The 21,670-nt window shown below is 49.4% G+C and overlaps 3 protein-coding genes across 3 annotated transcripts; all 3 read left to right on the forward strand.

Moving 5' to 3' along the window:
• The first annotated feature begins 2,011 nt into the window (after positions 1-2,011).
• Positions 2,012-3,267, forward strand: LOC116471282 (putative metallothionein MT1DP). Its single transcript, XM_032157398.2, has 3 exons — positions 2,012-2,078; positions 2,437-2,502; positions 3,027-3,267. Exons 1-3 carry the CDS (start codon positions 2,051-2,053, stop codon positions 3,116-3,118), a joined length of 186 nt encoding a protein of 61 aa, XP_032013289.1. The 5' UTR covers positions 2,012-2,050; the 3' UTR covers positions 3,119-3,267.
• Positions 3,268-10,012: 6,745 nt separating this feature from the next.
• LOC116471281 (metallothionein-1B) lies at positions 10,013-11,334 on the forward strand. The gene is made up of 3 exons (XM_032157397.2): positions 10,013-10,110; positions 10,700-10,765; positions 11,103-11,334. Exons 1-3 carry the CDS (start codon positions 10,083-10,085, stop codon positions 11,192-11,194), a joined length of 186 nt encoding a protein of 61 aa, XP_032013288.1. The 5' UTR covers positions 10,013-10,082; the 3' UTR covers positions 11,195-11,334.
• Positions 11,335-15,749: 4,415 nt separating this feature from the next.
• On the forward strand, positions 15,750-17,139 carry LOC116471277 (metallothionein-1F-like). Its single transcript, XM_032157392.2, has 3 exons — positions 15,750-15,921; positions 16,507-16,572; positions 16,905-17,139. Exons 1-3 carry the CDS (start codon positions 15,894-15,896, stop codon positions 16,994-16,996), a joined length of 186 nt encoding a protein of 61 aa, XP_032013283.1. The 5' UTR covers positions 15,750-15,893; the 3' UTR covers positions 16,997-17,139.
• The last annotated feature ends 4,531 nt before the right edge of the window (positions 17,140-21,670 follow it).

A 21,670-nucleotide genomic window follows, 5' to 3' on the forward strand; every position in this document is an offset into this window, starting at 1 on the left:
AACACATGACCTGTGGCCCAGAGAGGGTCCTCCACTAGTCCACAAATATGGATCCATATTGGATATATAAAGCCACAAGCAAGACAGTCCCTGTTTGCATAACAGATGCAAAAGGATTCCTGCCATTTCTGCTATCACCTGCGCTGTTATTTTCCTTAACATTTTCTCTTAAGTAATCATATTTCTTTAATATATTTAAAGGAAAAGCAAACTCCTTGACACTACTGAGAAAAAGAATCAGTCACACTTGCAGATATGGAAGGTAGCCATAAAATTACATGTATATCCCTTCTGTCACTTCCAGAATTGACCTGGACGTTTGTTTATGTTTAAAGATTTCAAGCAGTAAAGAGGTGCTGAAGACATACCCAGGCCAAAGGGAAAGTTTGCCCTTGACCTCTTTCCCTTGAAAAGCTGACTGGATTGAGACCTACAGTACCACTGTTACTGGTGCAGGGCGTCCAGGTTCTTAGCACCTTGAACAAAGAATTTGACAAAATGTACAAAGTAAGGGAGGGAGGAAGCAACAAAAGCAGAGATTTATTGAAAACAAAAGTATACTGCACAGGGTGGGAGCTGGCCCAGCAAGTGGCTCAAGGGCCTGGTTATAGAATTTTCTATGGTTTAAATATCCTCTAGAGGTTTGTCATCGGTTACTATGTACATGAAGTAGTGGCCCGCTATCAGTCTGACTGATTGCAGAAAGCAACCAATTAGAAGCTGAAGTGAAGTCACAAAGTTACTCCTGTGCAGATGAAGATGTAGCCCAAGACCAGCCCAATTGGTTGCCATAAGGGACAAATCAGCGGTACTTTCAATTTCTCATCTGCCATGCAGAGAAAGTGGGGAGGAGCTGCAAACGAAGTAGCCTCTGGTCCTTTTGTTACTTGGGTATGGAAAGTTGGGGTTTTCCTTTTGGTTTAGTTCTAGAAAGACTGTGAATCAGCCTTAGGTTCACTGCCTCCAGAACCTATTCTCTTGCCTCGGCACTTCCACCCTCTGTCCTGGGCTAGTTACTTAACTCCTTGTGTTGTCGTTGTCTGATTAGTAAGATGCTGTCATAAAGAGTATTCCCCTTGAGGGTTGCTGAGACGGTTCAAATAGCCAAAGTGACTAAACAGGGTCTGGCCGAGACCAAAAGCTCTGCAATAGTCAGAAATTCTGAAAGGGAAATAAGCACTTTCCATGCTTCTTAATTTAATGCAGAGTCACCACATCAGGGAAAAGATCCCTCCCTTGGTGATGTCCCAAGCTTTGGATGTCCTTAGTCTTGGTGGGCCAGCTAGGCTGTGGGAAGCCCAAAATAAGTTAAAGCAAAAGAGGACTTAAACAAATATGCCCATCGCCCCCTCAGGAGTGGAGAATGGAAGGGAGGGTGGCAGGGCCCTATGTCCGGCCTGTTGCTGTGAAGAGGACAAACGAGGCCAAAGGACCTGGGTGACTATGCAGGTGGGTCGAAGGTCACATGGGAGGCTGGTCCTCTGCACACAACTCCCTCGCTGCGCTTCCCGCCTCGGTCCTATCTAGGGACGTGAGCACTAGGCTGGGGTAGCACATGGACTTCCACAGAGGCGGGACTCCCACAGAGGTGGGACTCCCACAGAGTCACTGGTGCGGGGTGCAGGGATGGAGATACCGCGACCACCTGAAGCTGGGATCCCGGACCGCCCAGGGCAAGAATGGAGTGCAATCTCCGGGAAATTCGGGAGGGCCGGGATTATAGCAGGGACGCCGCGTACCGCCAGGAGCACAGCCCCTCCAAAGCGAGCGTGAGCGGAGGCGGCCAAAGGGCCGCCCCCGGGGTGCGCACAAGGCACGTTAAGGAGGATCCTGCGCCCGGCCTGCCCGGTGCGCACAGCCCGGCCCTGAACCCAGGGCGGCGCTGACACTGAGCTGGGCGGTTGCGAGACCTGGGGCGGGGCCTCTGCACCCAGCACCCTGCCCTGACTGTAAAGTCAGGCAGCCTGCTCCTGGGCTCTGTTCCGCCTCCCACTGGTTCGCCTGTTTTTTCGCCTCTGGCTTAGGAACTCCAGCCTCACCTGATCTCCAAATGGACCTCAGCTGCTCCTGCGCCACTGGTAAGGGACGCCTGGTTTCGGATCTTAGGATCTTCATTTTCATACCACAGAATAGAACATCCCTGGGGCAGGAGGCAGATGCATTTTGAGCTCTTCCTAAAGTGGACTCCTTTGCTTTGCACTTCTCCAGCTGTCTCCCCGCCAAACGCCTTCATCACCACTGAGAACATTGCCGTCTTTCCAGTGCCTCCCATTTCTGAGGCGAGAGGACTGAGGCTGAAAACTGCCCGGCTGCAGGTCACCCTCAAGGCCAAAGGTGTGCTGAACTAGGACCCAGTGCTCTGTCCAGCATTGAGTTGCTTGAGGTGGATGGGAGGCACACAACACTCACTGCTCACTGCCTGTTTCTTCCTTGCAGGTGGCTCCTGCACCTGTGCCAGCTCCTGCAAATGCAAAGAGTACAAATGCACCTCCTGCAAGAAGAGTGAGTGTGGGGACTTCCCTGCGAATCTGGGGGCTGGGCAGAGTCAGAGGAGGGATCCCAGATCTCCGCAGACAGGAGCAGACCAGTGACGAACTTCCCACATCCCCTTGCTTCAGCAAATGACTTAGGATCACAGCTGGAAGGACACTAGAGATGGTTAATTCCCAATCTTTATTCTTACCAGGGGGAAACTGACACCAAGAGAGCACACCAGCCTGCCAAGCACAGGCCTGATACCTGAGGACTTTCTTCACTTAGGTATATTATTCTAGGAGACTGTCCTTCCTTTCACGGCAAACAGCATGTCACTCCCTCTCGAGTCTTCTGCCCTGTCCTGGGCACAGGAAGGGTGGGTACCTTTTTCATGGCAAGACTCTCACCGCAAAGATCTCCTGACAGAGCAATGCCATCCTGAACTAAGCGTCTTTTGGGGCTGGAGGCACAGCTTGAGCCAGGCCTCTGTTGGGGCAGGGAGATCCCTGTTCAAGCCTGCTCTGATCTCTCACTCTCCCCTTCTTCCCCAGATTGTTGCTCCTGCTGCCCTGTGGGCTGTGCCAAATGTGCCCAGGGCTGCATCTGCAAAGGGGCATTGGAGAAGTGCAGCTGCTGTGTCTAATGTTGGGACAGCCCCGCGCCCAGATGTAAATAATGCAACCCCTACAAACCTAGTTTGTTTTTTTTTTTTTTAAACACAAACCTAACCCATTTACTATGTCTGTTTTCTTAAGTGAAATATGGGAATGATAATAAACATTATTGGCCTTATTCTGCCTCTGATTTTTTGAGGGGTGTCCTGAAATAAGACATCTCAGACCCAGCAGAGCTGGGATCATCCTATATGCTGAGTGCCTTAAGGCAAGTCGGGTCACCTGCCTCAGGTCTGTTTCCTAGCTAAAAATGTAAGAGCATCATGCCAGATGATAGGAGGGCACAGGAATCAGTCATGGACCTATGCTTTGGTGAGATAAATAGATTGAATAAGTATGAAAAATAAAAATACAAAGTTCATTTTTTATATTCAACAAGGAAATCTCAAAACAACATAAAGAACAAAATAACAGGAAAAATAAAATACTAATGCTGCACATCTGTTGTAAGGTGCAGTGATGTTCAGTAGGAAGGCGGAAGGCCCTGGGTGTCTTGTACTTCATGGCAACTGTTAGTTATTTGGCTATTTGGTGAGGGAATTGCTATTTAATGTTCAAAGAGGAAGAGGAGTCACATGGCCCAAGAGTAAGCATCATGCTGGCCTAAAGGTGCTTTGTGAAGAGGGGATTTCAGAAGGTAGCCTGGCCAGGTACAGTGGCTCACACCACTTCAATGGCTCACGTCATGCTCTGCTCAAGCCAAGGCAGGAGAATTGCCTGAGGCCAGAAGTTTGAGACCAGCCTCGGTAACATAGTAAGAATCTCTCTCTATGTAAAACAAAAAATTAAAATAAAACAAGAAGAGAAAGCAGCCTGGGCAAAGTGCAGGCATTTTGGTGTCAGACAAGCAGGTTCACAGCCCACTTCATCCCTTACTGGCTGTGTGACCTGGGCAAGGCGCTTAACCTCTCTGAGGCTTCATTTACTCATTTGTAGAAAGAAGGTTATATCTCTACATTGGGTTGAAATGTGATAGTGGCCTAGCACCTGGCTAGCACTCAATGAAGAGTGCTGTTATAATCATTTGTCCACATGGACTTTCCAGACAGAGAATCCTGTTAGAGCCCATCAAGCTCCTTGGGAAAGAGCCAGTTCCTTGGAAGCATGACTGTGGACTGGAAGTTGGGAATGGGTTTGGAGTCTTGCTGATCTGGTCTTAAGGATATGTGGATGACCTCCTGCACCAACTCTCCAGCATAAGACACTGCTCCAGCATTTGGACAGAAAACAAGCCTTTCCCACCCTTCAAGTCATTTGATCTTCACACAAACCAGACAGACAGTGTGTGCAGAGGCTTCCTATGCAGGGGAGCACTGTCCTCTAGAGTAGTTAAGAACCCGCCCAAGGTCACACAACTCAGCACTACAGGTATAGATGAACTTAAGGTACAGCTGTCCTCATGCCCCCTCCAGAGCTGGCAGATCATTGTGTAAGTGGATGCTAAGCTCTACCTGTCACAGTTCTTAACCGGAAGGACCCTGGTTAGTTGACTCGATTGTGCCCTGACCGGATAGATGGCACACTGATGCTCAAGGAGGTTAAGAGCTATGAAGAGAGATTGACTGCCAGCTCATTACTCTTCTCTCTGCTGTCCCTGTGCCAGGTTTTTCATGTCCTTGTGTTTTACATGACATAGTGACATAGGGTGGTGGTTGAAGGAATGATGTTGCATAAGTGTAAATTTCAGGTGTGTCATTTATACCAGGGCGACACAACCTCTCTGTGGTTCAGGCTCCTACCCTTTTCCCGTGCATAATTACAGGGTCTGGCTGGTAGGAACAAATCAGCTAATTCATACAGAGAACTTAATATAGAATTTGGCATGTCTCAAGTAGTCTGTAATAGCTATGATTTTATTCTCTTTATTCATAGCATAGGGACATTCTAGTACTTCCAGACAAATAAGCCAGTCCTGGTGGGCTTAGCTGTATGTCCCATGTTGTTCCCATCAATAACATGAGCATATGACCTGTGGATCAGAGAGGAACCCCTACCCATCCACAAATAGGGATCCACACTGCATATATAAAGCCATGAGCAAGACAGTCCCTGTCTGCATAACAGATGCAAAAGGATTCTTGCCATTTCTGTCAACACCTGCGCTGTTATGTTCCATAACGTTTTCTTTTAAACAATCATATTTCCTTAATGTATTTATGGAAAAAGCAAACTCTTTGACACTACTGAAAATAAGAATCAGTCTCACCTTGCAGACATGGAAGGTAGCCATACAATTATATATATATCCCTCTGTATCACTTTTGTTGCTTTCTGGATTAACCTTGACATTTGTTTTTGTTTAAAGATTTCAAGCAGTAAAGAGGTGCTGAAGACATAGTCAGGCCAAAGGGAAGTTTCATCATTGACCTATTTGCCTTGAAAAGCTGAGCGGATTGAGACTCGCGGCACCACTTCCACCCTCTGTCCTGGGCTAATTACTTATCTCCTTGTGTTGTCATCTGATTAGTAAGATGCTGTCATTAAGAGTATTTCTCTTGAGGGTTGCTTTTCATGCTTCTTAATTTAATGCAAGGGTGAGCACATCAGGGAAAAGATCCATCCCTTGGGAACATTCCAAGTTTTGGGAAGCTCCATCCTTGGGCTTAGTGGGCCAGTGAGGCTGTGGGAAGCCCCTAGAAGTTAAAGCAAAAGAGGACTTGGACAAATGTGCCCATCACCTTCCCAGGAGTGTGGAATGGAAGGGAGGGAGGCAGGGCTGTGTGTCTGCTCTGTTGCTGTGAACAAGACAAACGTAGCCAAAGGACCTGGCTGGCAATGCAGGTGAGGCACAGGTCACATGGGAGGCTTGTCCTCTGCACAACTCCCTCGCTGCACTTCCCGCCTCGGTCCTGTCTAGGGACATGAGCACTAGGCTGGGGTAGCACACAGACTCCCACAGAGGCGAAACTCAGGTCACTGGTGCGGGGTGCTGGGTTGGGGACACCGCGACCACCTGAGGCTGGGTTCCCGGACCGCTCAGGGGCAGGAGTGGACCCCAATCCCCTGGAAATTCGGTAGGGCTGGGATTATAGCAGGGACGCCTCCTACCGCCGGGAGCACAGCCCTTCCAAAGCGAGCAGGAGTCAAAGGGCCGCCCCCAGGGTGCGCACCGGCAGCGCTAGGGAGGATCCTGCGCCGGACCGGTCTGCTGCGCACAGCCCGGCCCTGAACCCTAGGGCGCCTCTGACACTGCGGGAGTGGGGGCCAGACCTGGGGCGGGGCCTCTGCGCCCGGCATCCTCCCTAACTGCAAAGCCAGAGGTGGCTCCTGAGCTCTGTTGCCCCTCCCACCAGCTTGCCTGCTTCTTCGCCTCTGGCTTAGGTGCTCCAGCCTCACCTGGTCTCCAGATGGACCTCTAACTGCTCCTGCGCCACTGATAAAGGATGCCGGGTTTCGGGGCCTTAGGATCTCCATTTTCATGCCAGAGGATAGAATGTCCCTTCGGCAGGAGGCAGGTGCATTTTGAGCTCTACATAAAGTGGATTATTTTACTTTGTACTTCTGGTGCTTTTTCTCTTACCAATCACCTTCATTATTATCACTGAGAACATTACCGTTGTCCCAGCGCCTCCCATTTCTAAGGCGAGAGGAATGAGGCTCAAAACTGCCCCTGCTCCAGGTCACCTATAGGCCAGAGGTGCTGAGCTGGGACCCAGTGCTCTGTCCAGCATTTGAGCTGGCTGGGCTGGTAGGGAGGTGGGAAACATTGCTTCTTCAAGATTTCCCACTGAAGTCCCCGTGTGCTATGAAAAAGAGGGCGCCTGCCGATCCGAGCCTTTGTGGAGAAAAGGTGGGGCTGGGCTTCCATGTGCCTGAGTGGAACAAGGTACCAGGTTTCCCGTGCACTGAGCAAGAGGATGCTGAGGGCCTGCTCCTAACCCTGCACCACGCTCACCACTCACTGCCTTTCTCTCTTTCCTGCAGCTGGGTCCTGCACTTACGTCAGCTCCTGCAAATGCAAAGAGTGCAAATGCACCTCTTGCAAGAAGAGTGAGTGTGGGGCCTTCCCTGGGAATCGGGGTGCCGGGCAGAGTCAGAGGAGGGAACCCAGAGCTCAGCAGGCAGGAGTAGGACAGTGACCAGCTTCCCACATCCCCTTTCTGGCAAGTGATTCAGGATCACAGCTGGAAAAACACAAGATAGTTGATTCCCAACTTTCATTCTTAAAATGGGGAAACTGAGGGCATGTGTGTGCACCAGCCTGCCAAGCACAGACCTGGCACTTCAGGACTTTCCTCACTGAAGCATATGGTTCTGGGGAACTGGCTTTCCTTTGTCCCTGTAGCCCCAGTCACTGCCTCTCCAGTCTTCTGTCATCTCCCAGGTATAGGTTTTTCTGGGCAGCTTTTTCACTGGAATACCCTCACCCCAAATATCCACCAGTTGACTCCTAACAGAGCGATGCCACCCTGAACTAAGGGTCCTCTGGGGCTGGAGGCAGGCCTTGAGCCAGGCCTCTGTCAGGGCAGAGAGATCTCCGGTCGAGTCTGCTCTGACCTCTCACTCTCCCCTTCTTCCCCAGACTGCTGCTCCTGCTACCCTGTGGGCTGTGCCAAGTGTGCCTAAGGTTGCATCTGCAAAGGGGCATCGGACAAGTGTAGCTGCTGTGCCTGATGCCAGGACAGCCCTGCGCACAGATGTAGAAAGAGTGACCTATATAAACTTGGAATTTTTCCCATACAACCATGACCCATTTACTCCACTTGTCTCTCTTTTATTAAATATGTGAATGATAAAAGTTGTTGACTTATTCTGGCTCTGGTTTTCTTGAAAACCAGGTTCCCTGTCTCAAATCACTTTTTCAGCTAAAAAAGATTCCTTTAAGATTATAAAATGGTATTTTTACTATACCTTTCTGTGTTTAGCTACACAAATACTTACCATTGTGTTAAAATTGCCTACTAGTGTATAGGTTTGAAGCGTAAGAACAATAGGCTAAAGCAGACAGCCAAGGTGTGTAGCGGCCAGTATCATCTAGGTGTGTGTGAGTACATTCTACAATGTTTGCACAATGATAAAATTGCCTAAAGACACATTTCTTAGAATGCATACCTCTCATTAAGCTACACATGACTGTAATAGGGTTGGACTCATAGATGCCAATGTTTTAATGGATGTAAAGAACTCAGAATGGTGCCTGTATATGACCAGTTGTCTATAATATTAACCACTATTTTGTTATTATTATTCATGGCTGCTATGGCCTGAATGCTTGTGTCCCTCCAATATTCAGGTGTTGAAATCTAACTTTCATTGTGTTGCTGTTAAGAGGTGGTGCATTTGGGAAGTGACTATGGCATGCGGGCAAAGTGGCAAAGTGCTGGGATTACTGCCTTAATAAGAGAGGTCTGAGGGAGCTTGTTTAACTCTTTCCACCATGTGAGGACCCAGCAAGAGAGAGACATCCATGAGGAACGGGGCCCTCACAAGACTCCAGATATGCTGGTGCCTTGACCTTGGACTTCCACGCCTCCAGAACTGAGAGAAATATATTTTTGCTGTTTTAAGGTACCCAGTCTAAGGTATCTGGTGGTAGCAGCCCAAATGGACTCAGACAATAGCATAGTTGGCATTTTTACTCCAGACAAAAGAGCCAGGCCTGGTGTCCCTCCCTGTGTGTCCCCTGTCTTTCTCATCAGCCACATGAGCATTGACCTGTGGTCCGGACAGGGTCCTGCACTCTGCCCACAAAATAGGGATTCAAACCAGAAATATAAAGCCATGAGCAAGACAGTCCCTGTCCCCATCACAGAAATGGAAGGATGCCTGCGAGTTCTGCTACCACCTGCACCAATATGTGACTTAACGTTTTTCTTTCAAATGATTCCTATTTCCTTAGATATATTTATATGAAAAGCAAGCTCCTTACCACTACTGAAAAAAGAATCAGTTTAACTTCCAGACATAGAAGGTTGCCATGAAATTCTCCTTATTCATACCCCTCTGCATCTCTGTTTTGCTTCCAGGACTGACCCTGACGCTTGGTTTTGTTTAAAGATTTCAAACAGTAAAGAGATGAATATACCTAGGCCAAAGGGAAGCTTCATCACTGCCCTGTCTCCCTTGGGAAGCTGACAGGATTTGGACCTAGCAGTAACACTTCCTAGCCCTCTGACCACGGGCTAGTGGCTTGAAATCCTCGTATTGTCATTGTCCAGATTAGGAATATGGGTTCATAAATAGAATGTATGTCCCTTTTGGGTTGCTGTAAGGGTTCAAAGATGCAAAGTGACTAAACAGGGCTTAACATGGATTAATGTTATGTACAATAATAGGAATATGGAAGGAAATTGCTTTCTAATTTCATCCAGGATCTGCATGTCACCTTCGATGATCCCTCTTCTGGGGACATCCCACATTTTCCAAATTGCCATCCTGTAGTAGGGCGGCCAGCTAGGCTGTGGGGAGACCCTGGAGAGATTTACGCAAAGGAGGACCTGGACAAATATCCCCATTCAGCCTCTCAAGAGTGGAGAATGGAAGGGAGGGAGACAGAGCCCTGTGTCTCTGTCCTGTTGCCGTGCACAGGAGAAATGTGACTGAGGGACCGAGGTGGGGACATACTCAGGCAAGTTGGGAAATCCAAAGGTCACAGTCTCCACCAGTCCTTTGCACACAACTCTCTCCCTATGCTCCTGCTGCTGCTGATCCTGAAAGTTGAACACGAGGCTGGGGTTGCACACGGTATCCAGGGAGGGTAACTATGATAACAGTCCTGAGTCAGGCCAGGTCACTGCTCACGGCCCAGGCAGGGACCATGGGCAGTGCAGACTCAGCAGGGGTGAGTGCAAGGGCCAGGGCGGGGCCTCTGCACCCCACCACCTCCCCTGACTATAAAGGGAGCAGCCAGCTCCTGGGCTCCGTCACACCTTCCTCCTGCCCTACTGACTTCTCATATCTTGCCTAGGAACTCCAGGCTTGTCTTGGCTCCAAATGGATCCCAACTGCTCCTGCACCACAGGTATGGGACACCTGGCTCTGGGCCTTGAGATGCCCATTCCCGGCCACCGTACACAGTGTCCCTGGGTTTGAGAAGGTTGCATTATGAGATGTGAGTTGAAGGGAACTCCTTTACTTTTTCCAGTGCTTTCCTCTTGGCCAAGCTCCTGCGAGCATTTCCCTCCTCTGTGCTTGTAAGTCAGAGTTGGGGATTCTGAGGATCAAGGCTGTCCTGCTCCATGTCACCCACCTAGTCAGAGGGCTTCTGGCTGAGCCCCAATGCTCTGCTCTAACTCTGAGCAGCCGGGATGGGTGAGGGGTGGGGGACATAGCCTCTTCAGAGTTCAACACAGAAGGTTTTGGCCTCCAGCCCCAGTCTTCTTGGACTGTGTGTGGAGCTGGGACCTTCCTGATGGGGTATATAAAGGAGGGTGCTTGCCCTTCCCAGCCTGAGTGGAGAGGACATGGGGCTTCTGTTCCTCTGCTCTGAGTGGGAAAGGAGCTCTGAGGGCTGGCCTTGCAGAAAGGACAGCGCACTGGACACTCATTGACCCACTTCTGTACCTTCAGCATCTTACTCATGGCTCACTGCCTTTTTCTCTTCCTTGCAGGTGGCTCCTGCGCCTGCGCTCGTTCCTGCAAGTGCAAAGAGTGCAAATGCACCTCCTGCAAGAAAAGTGAGTGTGGGGTCATCTCCAGGAATCTGGGGCTGTGGTTAAGCTTGGGAGGGAACACAAGGTTGGCCCTGAGTGCACGCTTTTGGGAAGTGGTCTTCCTTCGCCCCTGTTGGCTGTGTCATTCCCTCTCCAGGCTTTCTGCTCTGAGCTCAGATGGGTCAGGGCAGACTTTTTCTATTGGGACACAAACCTCAAATGTACCATCAGAATAGAGCTGTGCCAACCTAAAAATGCATCCTCTGGGTGTGGGGGCTGAATTTGAGCCAGGCCTGCTGTTGGGACAGAGAGGTCCCTGGTCAAGTCGGCTGTGACCTCTCACTCTCCCCTTCTTTCCCAGGCTGCTGCTCCTGCTGCCCCGTGGGCTGTGCCAAGTGTGCCCAGGGCTGTATCTGCAAAGGCTCATCAGAGAAGTGCCGCTGCTGTGCCTGATGTTGGGAGAGCCCTGCTCCCAGACATAAATAGAGGAACAAGTACTAACCTGGATTTTTTTTTTTAAACTACCCTGACCAGTTTGCTACATTCTTTTTTCTATTCAATATGTGAATGACAATAAAACACTTTTGACTTGATTCTGACTCTCCTTTCCTTTGTGTGGCTTGGAAATAACAGTTGGAGTGGGGGACTGAACTGGGAATTTAAAGACCTGGTTCTGGATGGAAATGTGAGCCCCTAACAGTCTGAGTACCTTCAGGCAAGCCCGGTTACCTCCCTGAGCTCCATCTTCTGTAAAATGGAACTGCACTGTGCGGGATCACATGACGGGGTCGGGGGGACACGCATGATCACCTCGAGTCACGTCAAATGTGCAAATGTGGCACAGAAACTTCTCCATCTCTCATTTTTATTTTCTGCCCTGCCCGGCTTCAGTCCCTCATTAGATTTTAGGCTTGAAAGTGATGACGGGGTGGAATCCAACTCCTCAGTTGTTTGAGCTCTACACAGGGCCTCTCAAACTCCACAGTGAAGAGACAGTTTTTAATTCCCATCCATCCCAGGCCTAAACCTTTGTAAATAAAATAATATTAATTACAGATACAATGAAATCAAACACAAAATACAGAAACCATTTTAAGGTTCAACAGGAAAAATTTCAATAAGTATACACAGAAATAATAGGAAAACGAGAGATTCACAAATTTTGCCCATATTTTGCTGATGCGCATTGCAGACTGGAATCAGCAGACTGGTCCCAGGGTGTGGCTCACACACCTTGAGCAGCACTGCCCAGCACGTCCCCACAAGGAACCATCAGGCTTGGCCTGCCTAGTGTCACTGACAGGACACTCGCTGACCCCTGAGAGCTCCCAGTTGTGACTTGGCTCTGAATCTTTGGAAGCTCCACCCAAGCTCAAGCTGAATTTGTTCCTCTTTCTAAATTCCAGCCTTTGCCTGCTTCAAAACATCAAAGCGACTGGAGATTGGAGGGAAATGCCAGGCATGTTCCCAGCAAGGTGCAGTGTGTGTGATCGTGGGTTGCAGAAGAAGTTCTTCGTGTCTGCCCATGCAGGGGTGATGGAGGACTCTGCGGGTGGGAGGGTGTGGTGGTGCTCATTAAGGAGTGAGGCCCTGGCTGATTTATAATAAAAGCCAACCGTTAGTCCCCCTGGCTCTGTGGAAGGTATGCTATTTGATGTTCAGTCAAAGAGGAAAATGAATTTCCTGGCCTAGAAATCAGGACCACGCTTACCCACTGCTTCCCTGTGAAAAAGAGATTTCAGAGGGCAGCCTGAGCCTAGGACATGGATTTTCATGTCAGGCAGTCTTGGTTCACAGCCTGCTTCGCTACCAAAAAAAGAGTAAGATTCTCGTCTCTGAAAAAAAAAAGAAAAAAAGATGAAAAAATTAAAAATAAATAAATAATGAGGCTTATGATTATTCTCTCTACACTGACTTTCTTTTTACTTATTTTTTAATTAATCACTTTTTTTGAGATGGAGTCTCCCTCTGTTGCCCAGGCTGGAGTGCAGTGGTGGGATCTCGGCTCTCAACAACCTCCGCCTCCTGGGTTCAAGCGATTCTCCCGCCTCAGTCTCCTGAGTAGCTGGAATTACAGATGCATACCACCACGCCTGATTAAGCTTTGTATTTTTGTAGAGACAGGGTTTCACCCTGTTGGCCAGGCTGGTCTCGATCTCCTGATCTCAAGAGATGTGCCAATCTTGGCCTCTCAAATGCTGGGATTACAGGTGTGACCCACTGCACATAGCCTACACTACTTTCTTAGACAGATTCTGTTAAATCCCAACAACCTCCTGGAGAAAGGCTCATAGGTTTGGAAGCATTACTCTGGATTAGATGCTGGGAATGAGATTGCAGCCTGGTGATCCTGCCGGGAGGAATGTGGTATTGGATAAGATGCTGCTGCTTGGCATTTGTACAGACACAAACGCCTTTCTCACCCTTCATATCACTGGATCTTCACAGAACCTTGGGAATGAGAGCCACAGGCCTCGGAACTGGGACAGCAAATATGCAGGGCCTGGAGTGCCTGTGCTGTCTTCCAGAGTAGTTAATCAACCTGCCTAAGACCACGTAGCTCAGAAGTGAAGGGATGCATGAACCTATGTTACTCCTGGCCTGTTGTCCTGGTCACAGCTGGCAGAGCATGATCTGCTAATCACTGGATGCTAAACTCTGTCTACCCTGTTTCAAATCTATAAAGATGCTTTGGGATAGACCGATTTTGCACTTGGCTTGAGAGATGAGCATTGAAGCCCAGAGAGGTCACAGCACTGTGCAGGGGGAAAGTGACCGCCAACTGAATGTACTTCCCACTGCTGCCTCTCGGCCAGATTTTCAGTGTCCCCATCTTTCTTGTGACTTGGTAGCATAGAGTGGTGGGTGAGGGCATGATGCTGCCGTTAGCATGCATGAGTGCAAATCCCGCCTCTGTTACTTTAGCTGTGCCTCGTAACCTCTCTGTGTCTCAGCCTTCTCCCCTGTAAAAGGTGCAAAATAATGGCATCTGGCACGTAGGATTAAATAATTTAATACATGTAAGAAACTTGGAATGATGCCTGGCAAGTGGTGAGTAGTCTGTAATATTAGCTGTTGCTTCTTTAGAACAATCATTACACATAGCATAGGGGATATTTGTTCATTCACAGACAAAGCAGCCAGGCCTGGAGTGCCTAGCCGTGTATGCTGTCATTGTCATCTACCACTAAAACACAGGTCCTGTGGACCAGAGAGTCATTCACTGTTCCCACAAAAATGTCATCAACACAGGATTGTAAAGCTATGAGCAAGATGCTGTGCCTCATGTCACAAATAGAATGACAGCCATGTCTGCTGCCATGTGCACATTTTATCATTTCACATTGAAATGATTAATACTTTCTTAAATATATTTTTATGAAAAGCAAACTCTCTTCCACCACCAAAAATGAAAATCAGTCTTATCCATATGTAGAAGATAGCCAGAAAAGTATATATGTGCGCATATGTATGTATGTATGTGTGTGTATGTGTATATATATATATATACATATATATATATATGCATATTACACTTACGGATTGCTTTTGTCATTGCCCACGGTTGTGCTGGTGACTTGCCATTATTATTATTATTATTATTATTATTATTATTATTATTATTATTATTATTTTGAGACAGAGTTTCTCTCTGTCACCCAGGCTCAAGTGAAGTGGTGCAATTTTGGCTCATTGCAACCTCAGCCTCCCAAGTAGCTGGGATTACAGGCTTGTGCCACCATGCCTGGCTAATTTTTGTATTTTTAGCAGAGATGGGGTTTTGCCATGTTGGCCAGGCTGGTCTTGAACTTCTGGCCTGCAGTGATCTGCCCACCTCGGCCTCCCAAAGTGCTGGGATTACAGGCGTGAGCCATGGTGCCCGGCCTGACTTGTTATTATTTAAAAGATTTCAAGCCATAGGGAAGTTCCAGCAATAGAGAAGGCATAGCTGGGCCAAAGGAAGGCTTTATTTCAGAGAATTTCTCCTGAGAGGCTGGCTGGATTCAAATCAGTGCACAACTTTTTAGCTCTGTGACAATGAGCACGTTCCTTGAACTTTCTTTGTTGCAGGTGTCGTCCATTTATTGATATGGGTTCATGTGTAGTACTTCCCTTTACAATTGTGGTAAAGGTCCAAACAATGAAAATGATTAAAAGGAGCCTGGCACAGACTCAACCTTAAGCAATAGCTAGTAATATTGAAGGGAATTAACCACTTGTCTTACTTCTTATTTTAAGTTTTTATTTTTCTTTTTTTTTTTTTTTGAGAGGGAGTTTCACTCTTGTTCCAGGGTGGAGTGCAAAACTGGTGCTATCTCGGCTCACCGCAAACTCCGCCTTCAGTAATCCCGCTTCCCGGGACATCCCACATTTTCCAAACTGCCATCCTACAGTGGGATGCCCAGCGAGGCTGTGGGGAGACCCTGGAGAGATTTATGCAAAGAAGGACCCAGACAAATGTGCCCATTCAGCCTCTCAAGAGTGAAGAATGGAAAGGAGGGGGGCAGAGCCCTGTGTCTTCCGTGTTGCTGTGCACAGGAGAAACATGGCCAAAGGACTGAGGTGGGGGGACAGGGACAGGGACAGGTAATGCTAGAGATCCGAAGGTCACATCCTCGGCCTGTCCTTTGTACGCTACTCCCTTGCTAGGCTCCCTGCTCCCGCCAATCCAGACAGCGGAGCAAGAGACTGGGGTTGCACTGGGACTCCAGGAAAGGCTTAGCTGTTGACGAAGGACCGGGGCGGGGCCGGGGGGCGGGGCGAAGGCCAGGATCTCCAGGTACCCGGAACCCCAAGGGGCGGGTGTAGCAGGCAATCTCGGCGAAACTGGGAAGGGTGGGCAGGAGGGCAGAGAAGCCGCTCACCCTGGCACAAAGCGCCTCCCGCTTGAGCGGAATCCAAAGGGACGGTCCGCGGTGTGCAGCAAGCTGCGCTCAGGGGACTTTGCGCCCGGCCCGTCTGCTGCACACAGCCCACCCAGGACGCAGCGCTGCCTAGCGGGCGGGTGCAAGGACGGGGCGGGGTCTCTGCGCCCGGCCCCCTCCCCTGACTATCAAAGCAGCGGCCGGCTGTTGGGGTCCACCACACCTTCCATCTGCCCCACTGCTTCTTTGCTTCTCGCTTGGAAAGTCCAGTCTCTCCTCGGCTTGCAATGGACCCCAACTGCTCCTGCGCCGCTGGTAAAGAACGCCGGGTTCCGTGCCTGGGGATGCTCGATTCCCAGACACCACAGAGAGTGTTCCCGGGTTTGAGAAGGCCGTATTTTGAGATCTCAACTGAAGGGGACTCCTTGACTTAGTCCAGTGCTTTCCTCTTAGCCAAGCTCCTGAGAGCATTTCTTTCCTCTCTGTGCCTCTGTGTCAGAGTTGAGGGTACTGAGGCTCAAGGCTGTCCTGCTCCACCTCACGCGGTTGGTCTCAGGGCTGTTGGCTGAGCCCCAGTGCTCTGACCAGGCTTTCAGCAGCAGGATTAGATAGGAGGCAGGGGACATTGCCTCTTCGGGGTTCAGGACAGAAAGTCGAAGTCGCCGTCTTCCCAGGCTGTGCCTGGAGCCTGGGACTTTCCTTTGGAGTGCAAACAAGAGGCTTCTTGGCCTTCCCAGCATGAAGGGAGAGTACATGGGGCTTCTCTTCCTCTGCTCTGAGTGGGAAAGAAGCTCTGAGGGCTGGCCCTGCACAGAGGAGGGGGCACTGGAGACTCATTAACTCACTGCTGTACCTCCTGCGGGTCACTCACCGCTCACTGGCTTTTTCTCTTTCTCGAAGGTGGCTCCTGCACCTGCACCAGCTCCTGCAAGTGCAAAGAGTGCAAATGCACCTCCTGCAAGAAGAGTGAGTGTGAGGCCATATCCATGGTCTGGGGCTGTGGCTAAGGTTGGGATGGAACCCAAGGCTGGCCCTGAGTGCATGCTTCTGGGGAACTGGCCTTCCTTTGTCCCCGTAGGTTGTCACTGCCTTTCTAGTCTTCTGCCCTGTGCAGGGCACCTGGGCAGCTTTCTCATAGGAAGACCCACCCCAGATATTTCCCAGTTGTCTCCTGACAAAGCCATGCCATCCTGAACTGAGGGTCCTTTGGGGCTGGAGGCTGTGTTGGGGGCCTCTCTTGGGGAGGGAGGTCCCTGGGCAAGATGGCTGTGACCTCTCATGCTCCTCTTCTTCCCCAGGCTGCTGCTCCTGCTGCCCCGTGGGCTGTAGCAAGTGTGCCCAGGAATGTGTCTGCAAAGGGGCGTCAGAGAAGTGCAGCTGCTGCGACTGATGCCAGGACAGCCTTTCTCCCAGATGTAAACAGAGAGACATGTACAAACCTGGATTTTTTTTTTTTTGATACCACCTTGACCCATCTGCTACATTCCTTTTCCTGTGTAATATGTGAGTGATAATTAAACACTATAAACCTGATTCTGACTTCAGTTTCCCTTATGTGCTTCGGAAATCAGAGACTGGGGTGGGGGGTCGAACTAGGATTGCAGACTCCTGGGCTCTAGATAGCAATGTGAGCCCCTAACAATCCGAGTGCCTTAAGGCAAGCCAGGCTGCCTCACTGGGCTTCCTCTTCTGTAGAATGGAGTAACACTTCGTCAGGTCATTGGTGGGGATCTGGAATACAGGATCACCTTCATTCTCAAATGTGGCACAGAAACTTCTCAATGCCTCCTGTTCCTTCTCTGATTTCTCTGCCCAGCTTCAATTCCTCTTTGGATTCAGGTTAGAAAGTGACTACAAGGAATGGAATCAAACCCCTTAGTTATTTGAATTCTACACGGGGCTTCTCAAACTCCAGGGTGAAGGAGGGGTTTTTAATTCCTATCCATTCCACATCTAAACCTTGGTAAATGAAATAATACTAATGATGGAAGTCATGAAATTAAATTCAATATACAAAATCCAGCCGAGCAGGATGACTCACACCTATAATCCCCGTACTTTGAGAGGCTCAAAAGGGAGGATCATTGACACCAGGAGTTTGAGACCAGCCTTGGCAACATAGGGAGACCCTTGTCTCTAAATAAATAAATAAACACTTAACAAGGTGTGGTGGAGCAAGTCTGTAATCGTAGCTACTTGGAGGCTGAGGCAAGAGAATCCATCTAGCTCAGGAATTGAAGGCTGCAGTGAGCCATGTTTGCACCATTGCATCCCAGTCTGGGTGACAGAAGGAGACCTCATAAAAAAAATTACAAAATCCACTTTTCGACCTAAAGTTCCTATTGAACTTTAGGAAAAAGTTCAATAAATATAAAAGAAATACCAGGAAAATTATAACTTTATAAACTATGTATATGTTGATGGATGCCGTGCATGGCAGACTGTAAACAGCAGACAAGCCCTAGTGTGTAGATTACACACTTTGAGCAGCAGTGGTCATGACATCCTGACAAGGAACCATCAGTCCCGGCCAGCCCAGTGTCACCAACAGGACACTCGCTGACCCCTGAGTGCTCCTGTAGTGACTTGTGTCTGAATCTTTGGCAGTTTCTCCCAAGATTAAGCTATTTTTTTTCTTTAAATTCCAACCTTGATTAATTCAGGGCAGCAAAGTGACTGGAGATGTGGAGGAAAGCGTCATCTTGGCAATGCAGAGTCATGAGAATGACTGGGTCCAGATGAAGGATGCTGAGTGTGCTGATGCAGTGGTGATGGCATATTCTGCAGTTGGAAGGTGTGTTGCTGTTCATCAAGAAGGAGAGAGGAGTCACCCTGGTGACTGGTAGTTAGGCCAACAGTAGGTTGCACTGGCTACTGGTTCGAGAATTGCTATTTGATGTTCAATCACAGAGGAAGAGGAGTCAAGTGGCCCAGGAGTCAGGACCATGCTTGCCCGCAGGTGCCCTTTGTGAAGAGGGCATTTCAGAAGGCAGCCTGGGTCATGTGCAAGTCTGGGTGTCACATAACCAGATTCACAGCCCACTTCACACCTTCCTGGCTGTATAGCTGGCACAAATCACTTAACCTCTCTATGCCTCCATTTCCTCACTTGTAGAAAGCAGATTATAAATATATGTAGGGATTAAATGTGATAGTGCCCTGGCACCTGGCTTGGGCTTAGTAAACAGTGCTGTTATAATCATTTGTCCATGTGCACTTCCTGGAGATAGAATCCTGTTACACCCCATCAAGCTCCTTGGGTAACACTAATCTGCCTGGAGTTATATGTGGACTGGAAGCTGAGGATGGGTCTCTTGTTGATCTGGTCTCAAGGGCATGTGGATGACCTCCTGCACAAAATTCTCCAGGATGAGACACTGCTGCAGCATTTGGACAGAGAACAATCCTTTCCCACCCTGTTGAGTATAAAAAGTAGACTTTGTTTTTATATTTCATACTAATTAATTTTAGTTTATTTTGCCAAAGCTTAGGTCTGTTACAGATGCCCATACCATTATATCTCTTACATGCTATCCTCAACTGTTCCCTTCCTCCCTCTGAGCACCGTCGCCACGAGCTTTGTCTCTCCGGGGTCCGTGTGCAGCTCCATCCTCATGCTCACCTTCTATACTGGCTGTAGCAGGGAGCAGAGCTAGTGAGCAGTGTGCAGATGAGCCACAGTGGAGGTGACTTTTGCTTCTCCCTCGCCCTCCCCTCTCATTGTCTGTCCTTCTTCCCACCTAGGACCCTCAAACTCGTTTCCCCTGTAGACAGAACGTGGTGACCATGGGTTGGCCTCTCTCTCTGTTCCTTGGATGCTCCTCCTCTGAGGTGATGGCGGGCACATTTGTCAGTTTCCTCCTTTTCATATAGTTCTCCCAGACTACCCCAGGCCTGCCAGCCACCCCACTGCAGGATGGCAGTTTTGAAAATGAGGGATGCTCTCCAAAGAGGATGACTTTAGGTGACATGCAGACCCTGTGGTCAATCAAGGAGAGTAGTGGGTATTTCTCTTCAATGTTCTTATCATGTAACATTTAGAATGTTCCAGGCCTCTTTAAATCATTCGTTCTTTGAACACTCCCAACAATCCTAAAGGGAAATACTATTTATGACCCGTTTTACTAATCTGACAACTATAACAAGAAGTTGAAGTAACTTGCTCAACATCACAGAGCTGAAAACTTATCACTGATTTGAATCTAGCCAGCCTCTCAAGAGAAGCTGTCCATGATCAAGCCTTCCTTTGGCCCAGGTATGTCGTCAGCACTTTTCTATTGCTGGAAATCTTTTTTTTTTTTTTTGAGACGGAGTCTCCCTGTGTTGGCCAGGCTGGAGTGCAGTGGCTCAATCTTGGCTCACTGCAACCTCGATCTCGGCTCACCGCAACTTCCGTCTCCAAGGCTCAAGTAATTCTCTTGCCTAAGCCTCCAGAGTAGCTGGGACTACAGGAGTGTGCCAAGATGATGCTTGCCTCTGAGCTGGCGCAGGTGCAGGACCCACCGGCAGGGAAGAGAAAAATGCAGTGAGCAGTGAGTGTGGTGCAGGGTTAGGAGAAGACCCTCAGCATCCTCCTGCTCAGTGCACGGGAAACCTGGTACCTTGTTCTGCTCAGGCACACGAAAGCCCAGCCCCACCTTTTCTCCACACAGGCTCGGATGGGCAGGCGCCCTCCCAATTTTACTCCACAAGACCTTATGTCAGGAATCCCTAAGAGGCAATGCTCCCTGCCTCCCATCCACTTCAGGCAGGTCTAATGCTGGACAGAGCACTGGGTCCCAGCCCAGGACCCTACTGGCTATCTAGGGGACCCGGAGCAGGGCAGTTTTGAGCCTCGGTCCTCTCCCCTCAGAAATGGGAGGCACTGGGAAGATGACAACATTCTAAGTGGTGATGAAGGCACTTGGCAGGAAGAAAGCACGAGAAGTGCAAAGTAAGGGAGGCCACTTTAGGGAGAGCTAACATGCACCTCCCTCCTGCCCCGGGGACATTCTACCCTCTGGAATGAAAATGGAGATCCTAAGGCCCCGAAACCCCGTATCTCTTACTAGTGGAGCAGGAGCACTTGGGGTACATTTCGAGCAGAGGTGCAGCTGGAATTTCTAAGAGAGGGGCGCAGATGCAGTGGGGCAGGTGGAAGGCATGGTGGATTCTATGAACCGGGCGATCAATTTATAGTTAGAGGAGGGGGCCGGGTGCACAGCACCCCCTCCCCCACCCCCACGCGGAATCCGCGACGCCTGCGGTCCTAGGTTGGGATGTGCGCAGCAGGCGAGTAGGGCGCACCATCCCCTGAGTGCAGCCTGGTGGGCCCCCGGGGGCCGTCCCTTGGGCGCCCGCTTCTGCGGGAGGGGCTGTGCTCCCGGAGGTACTTGGCGCCCCTGCCACCCTGAGGGCTATTTTCTATTCCCAGGTGGTCGCGTTATCCCCATCCCCCGCCCTGCACCTTCGTCATCAGCTCTGCCTCTCCCGGGTCCGTGTGTAGTTCCATCCTCGTGCTCACCTTCTTCATTGGCGGGAGCTGGGAGCCCAGAGAGTGAGCCGTGTGCAGATGTGCGGCGGTGGAGGTGACTTTCGTTTCTCCTTCGCGTCCTCCCCCCCTCCCCCCGCACATTGCCTGTCGCTCTTCCCACCTAGGACCCTGAAACTTGTTCCCCCCGTACCCGGAACCTGGCGACCACGGATCAGCCTCTCTCTCTTCCTTCGATGCGATCGTATAACATTTAGATTTTGCCAGGCCCCTTTAAATCATTGCTTCTTTGAACCCTCCCAACAATCCTAAAGGGAAATACTATTTATGAACCCGTTTTACTAATCTGACAATTATAGCATAAAGTTTAAGTAACTTGCTCAACATCACAGAATGGAAAAACTGTCACTGATTTGAATCTAGCCAGCCTCTCAAGAGAAAGTGTCCATGATCAAGCCTTCCTTTGGCCCAGGTACGTCATCAGCATTTCCCTATTGCTGGAAATCTTTTAAACAATGTCAAGCCACAAGCTGAACCATAAGCTGTGACAAAAACAATCTATAACTGTAATATATATACACACACATACAACAC

Source organism: Hylobates moloch, unplaced genomic scaffold (assembly GCF_009828535.3).
Source record: "Hylobates moloch isolate HMO894 unplaced genomic scaffold, HMol_V3 SCAFFOLD_6, whole genome shotgun sequence".
Classification (NCBI taxonomy): domain Eukaryota; kingdom Metazoa; phylum Chordata; class Mammalia; order Primates; family Hylobatidae; genus Hylobates; species Hylobates moloch.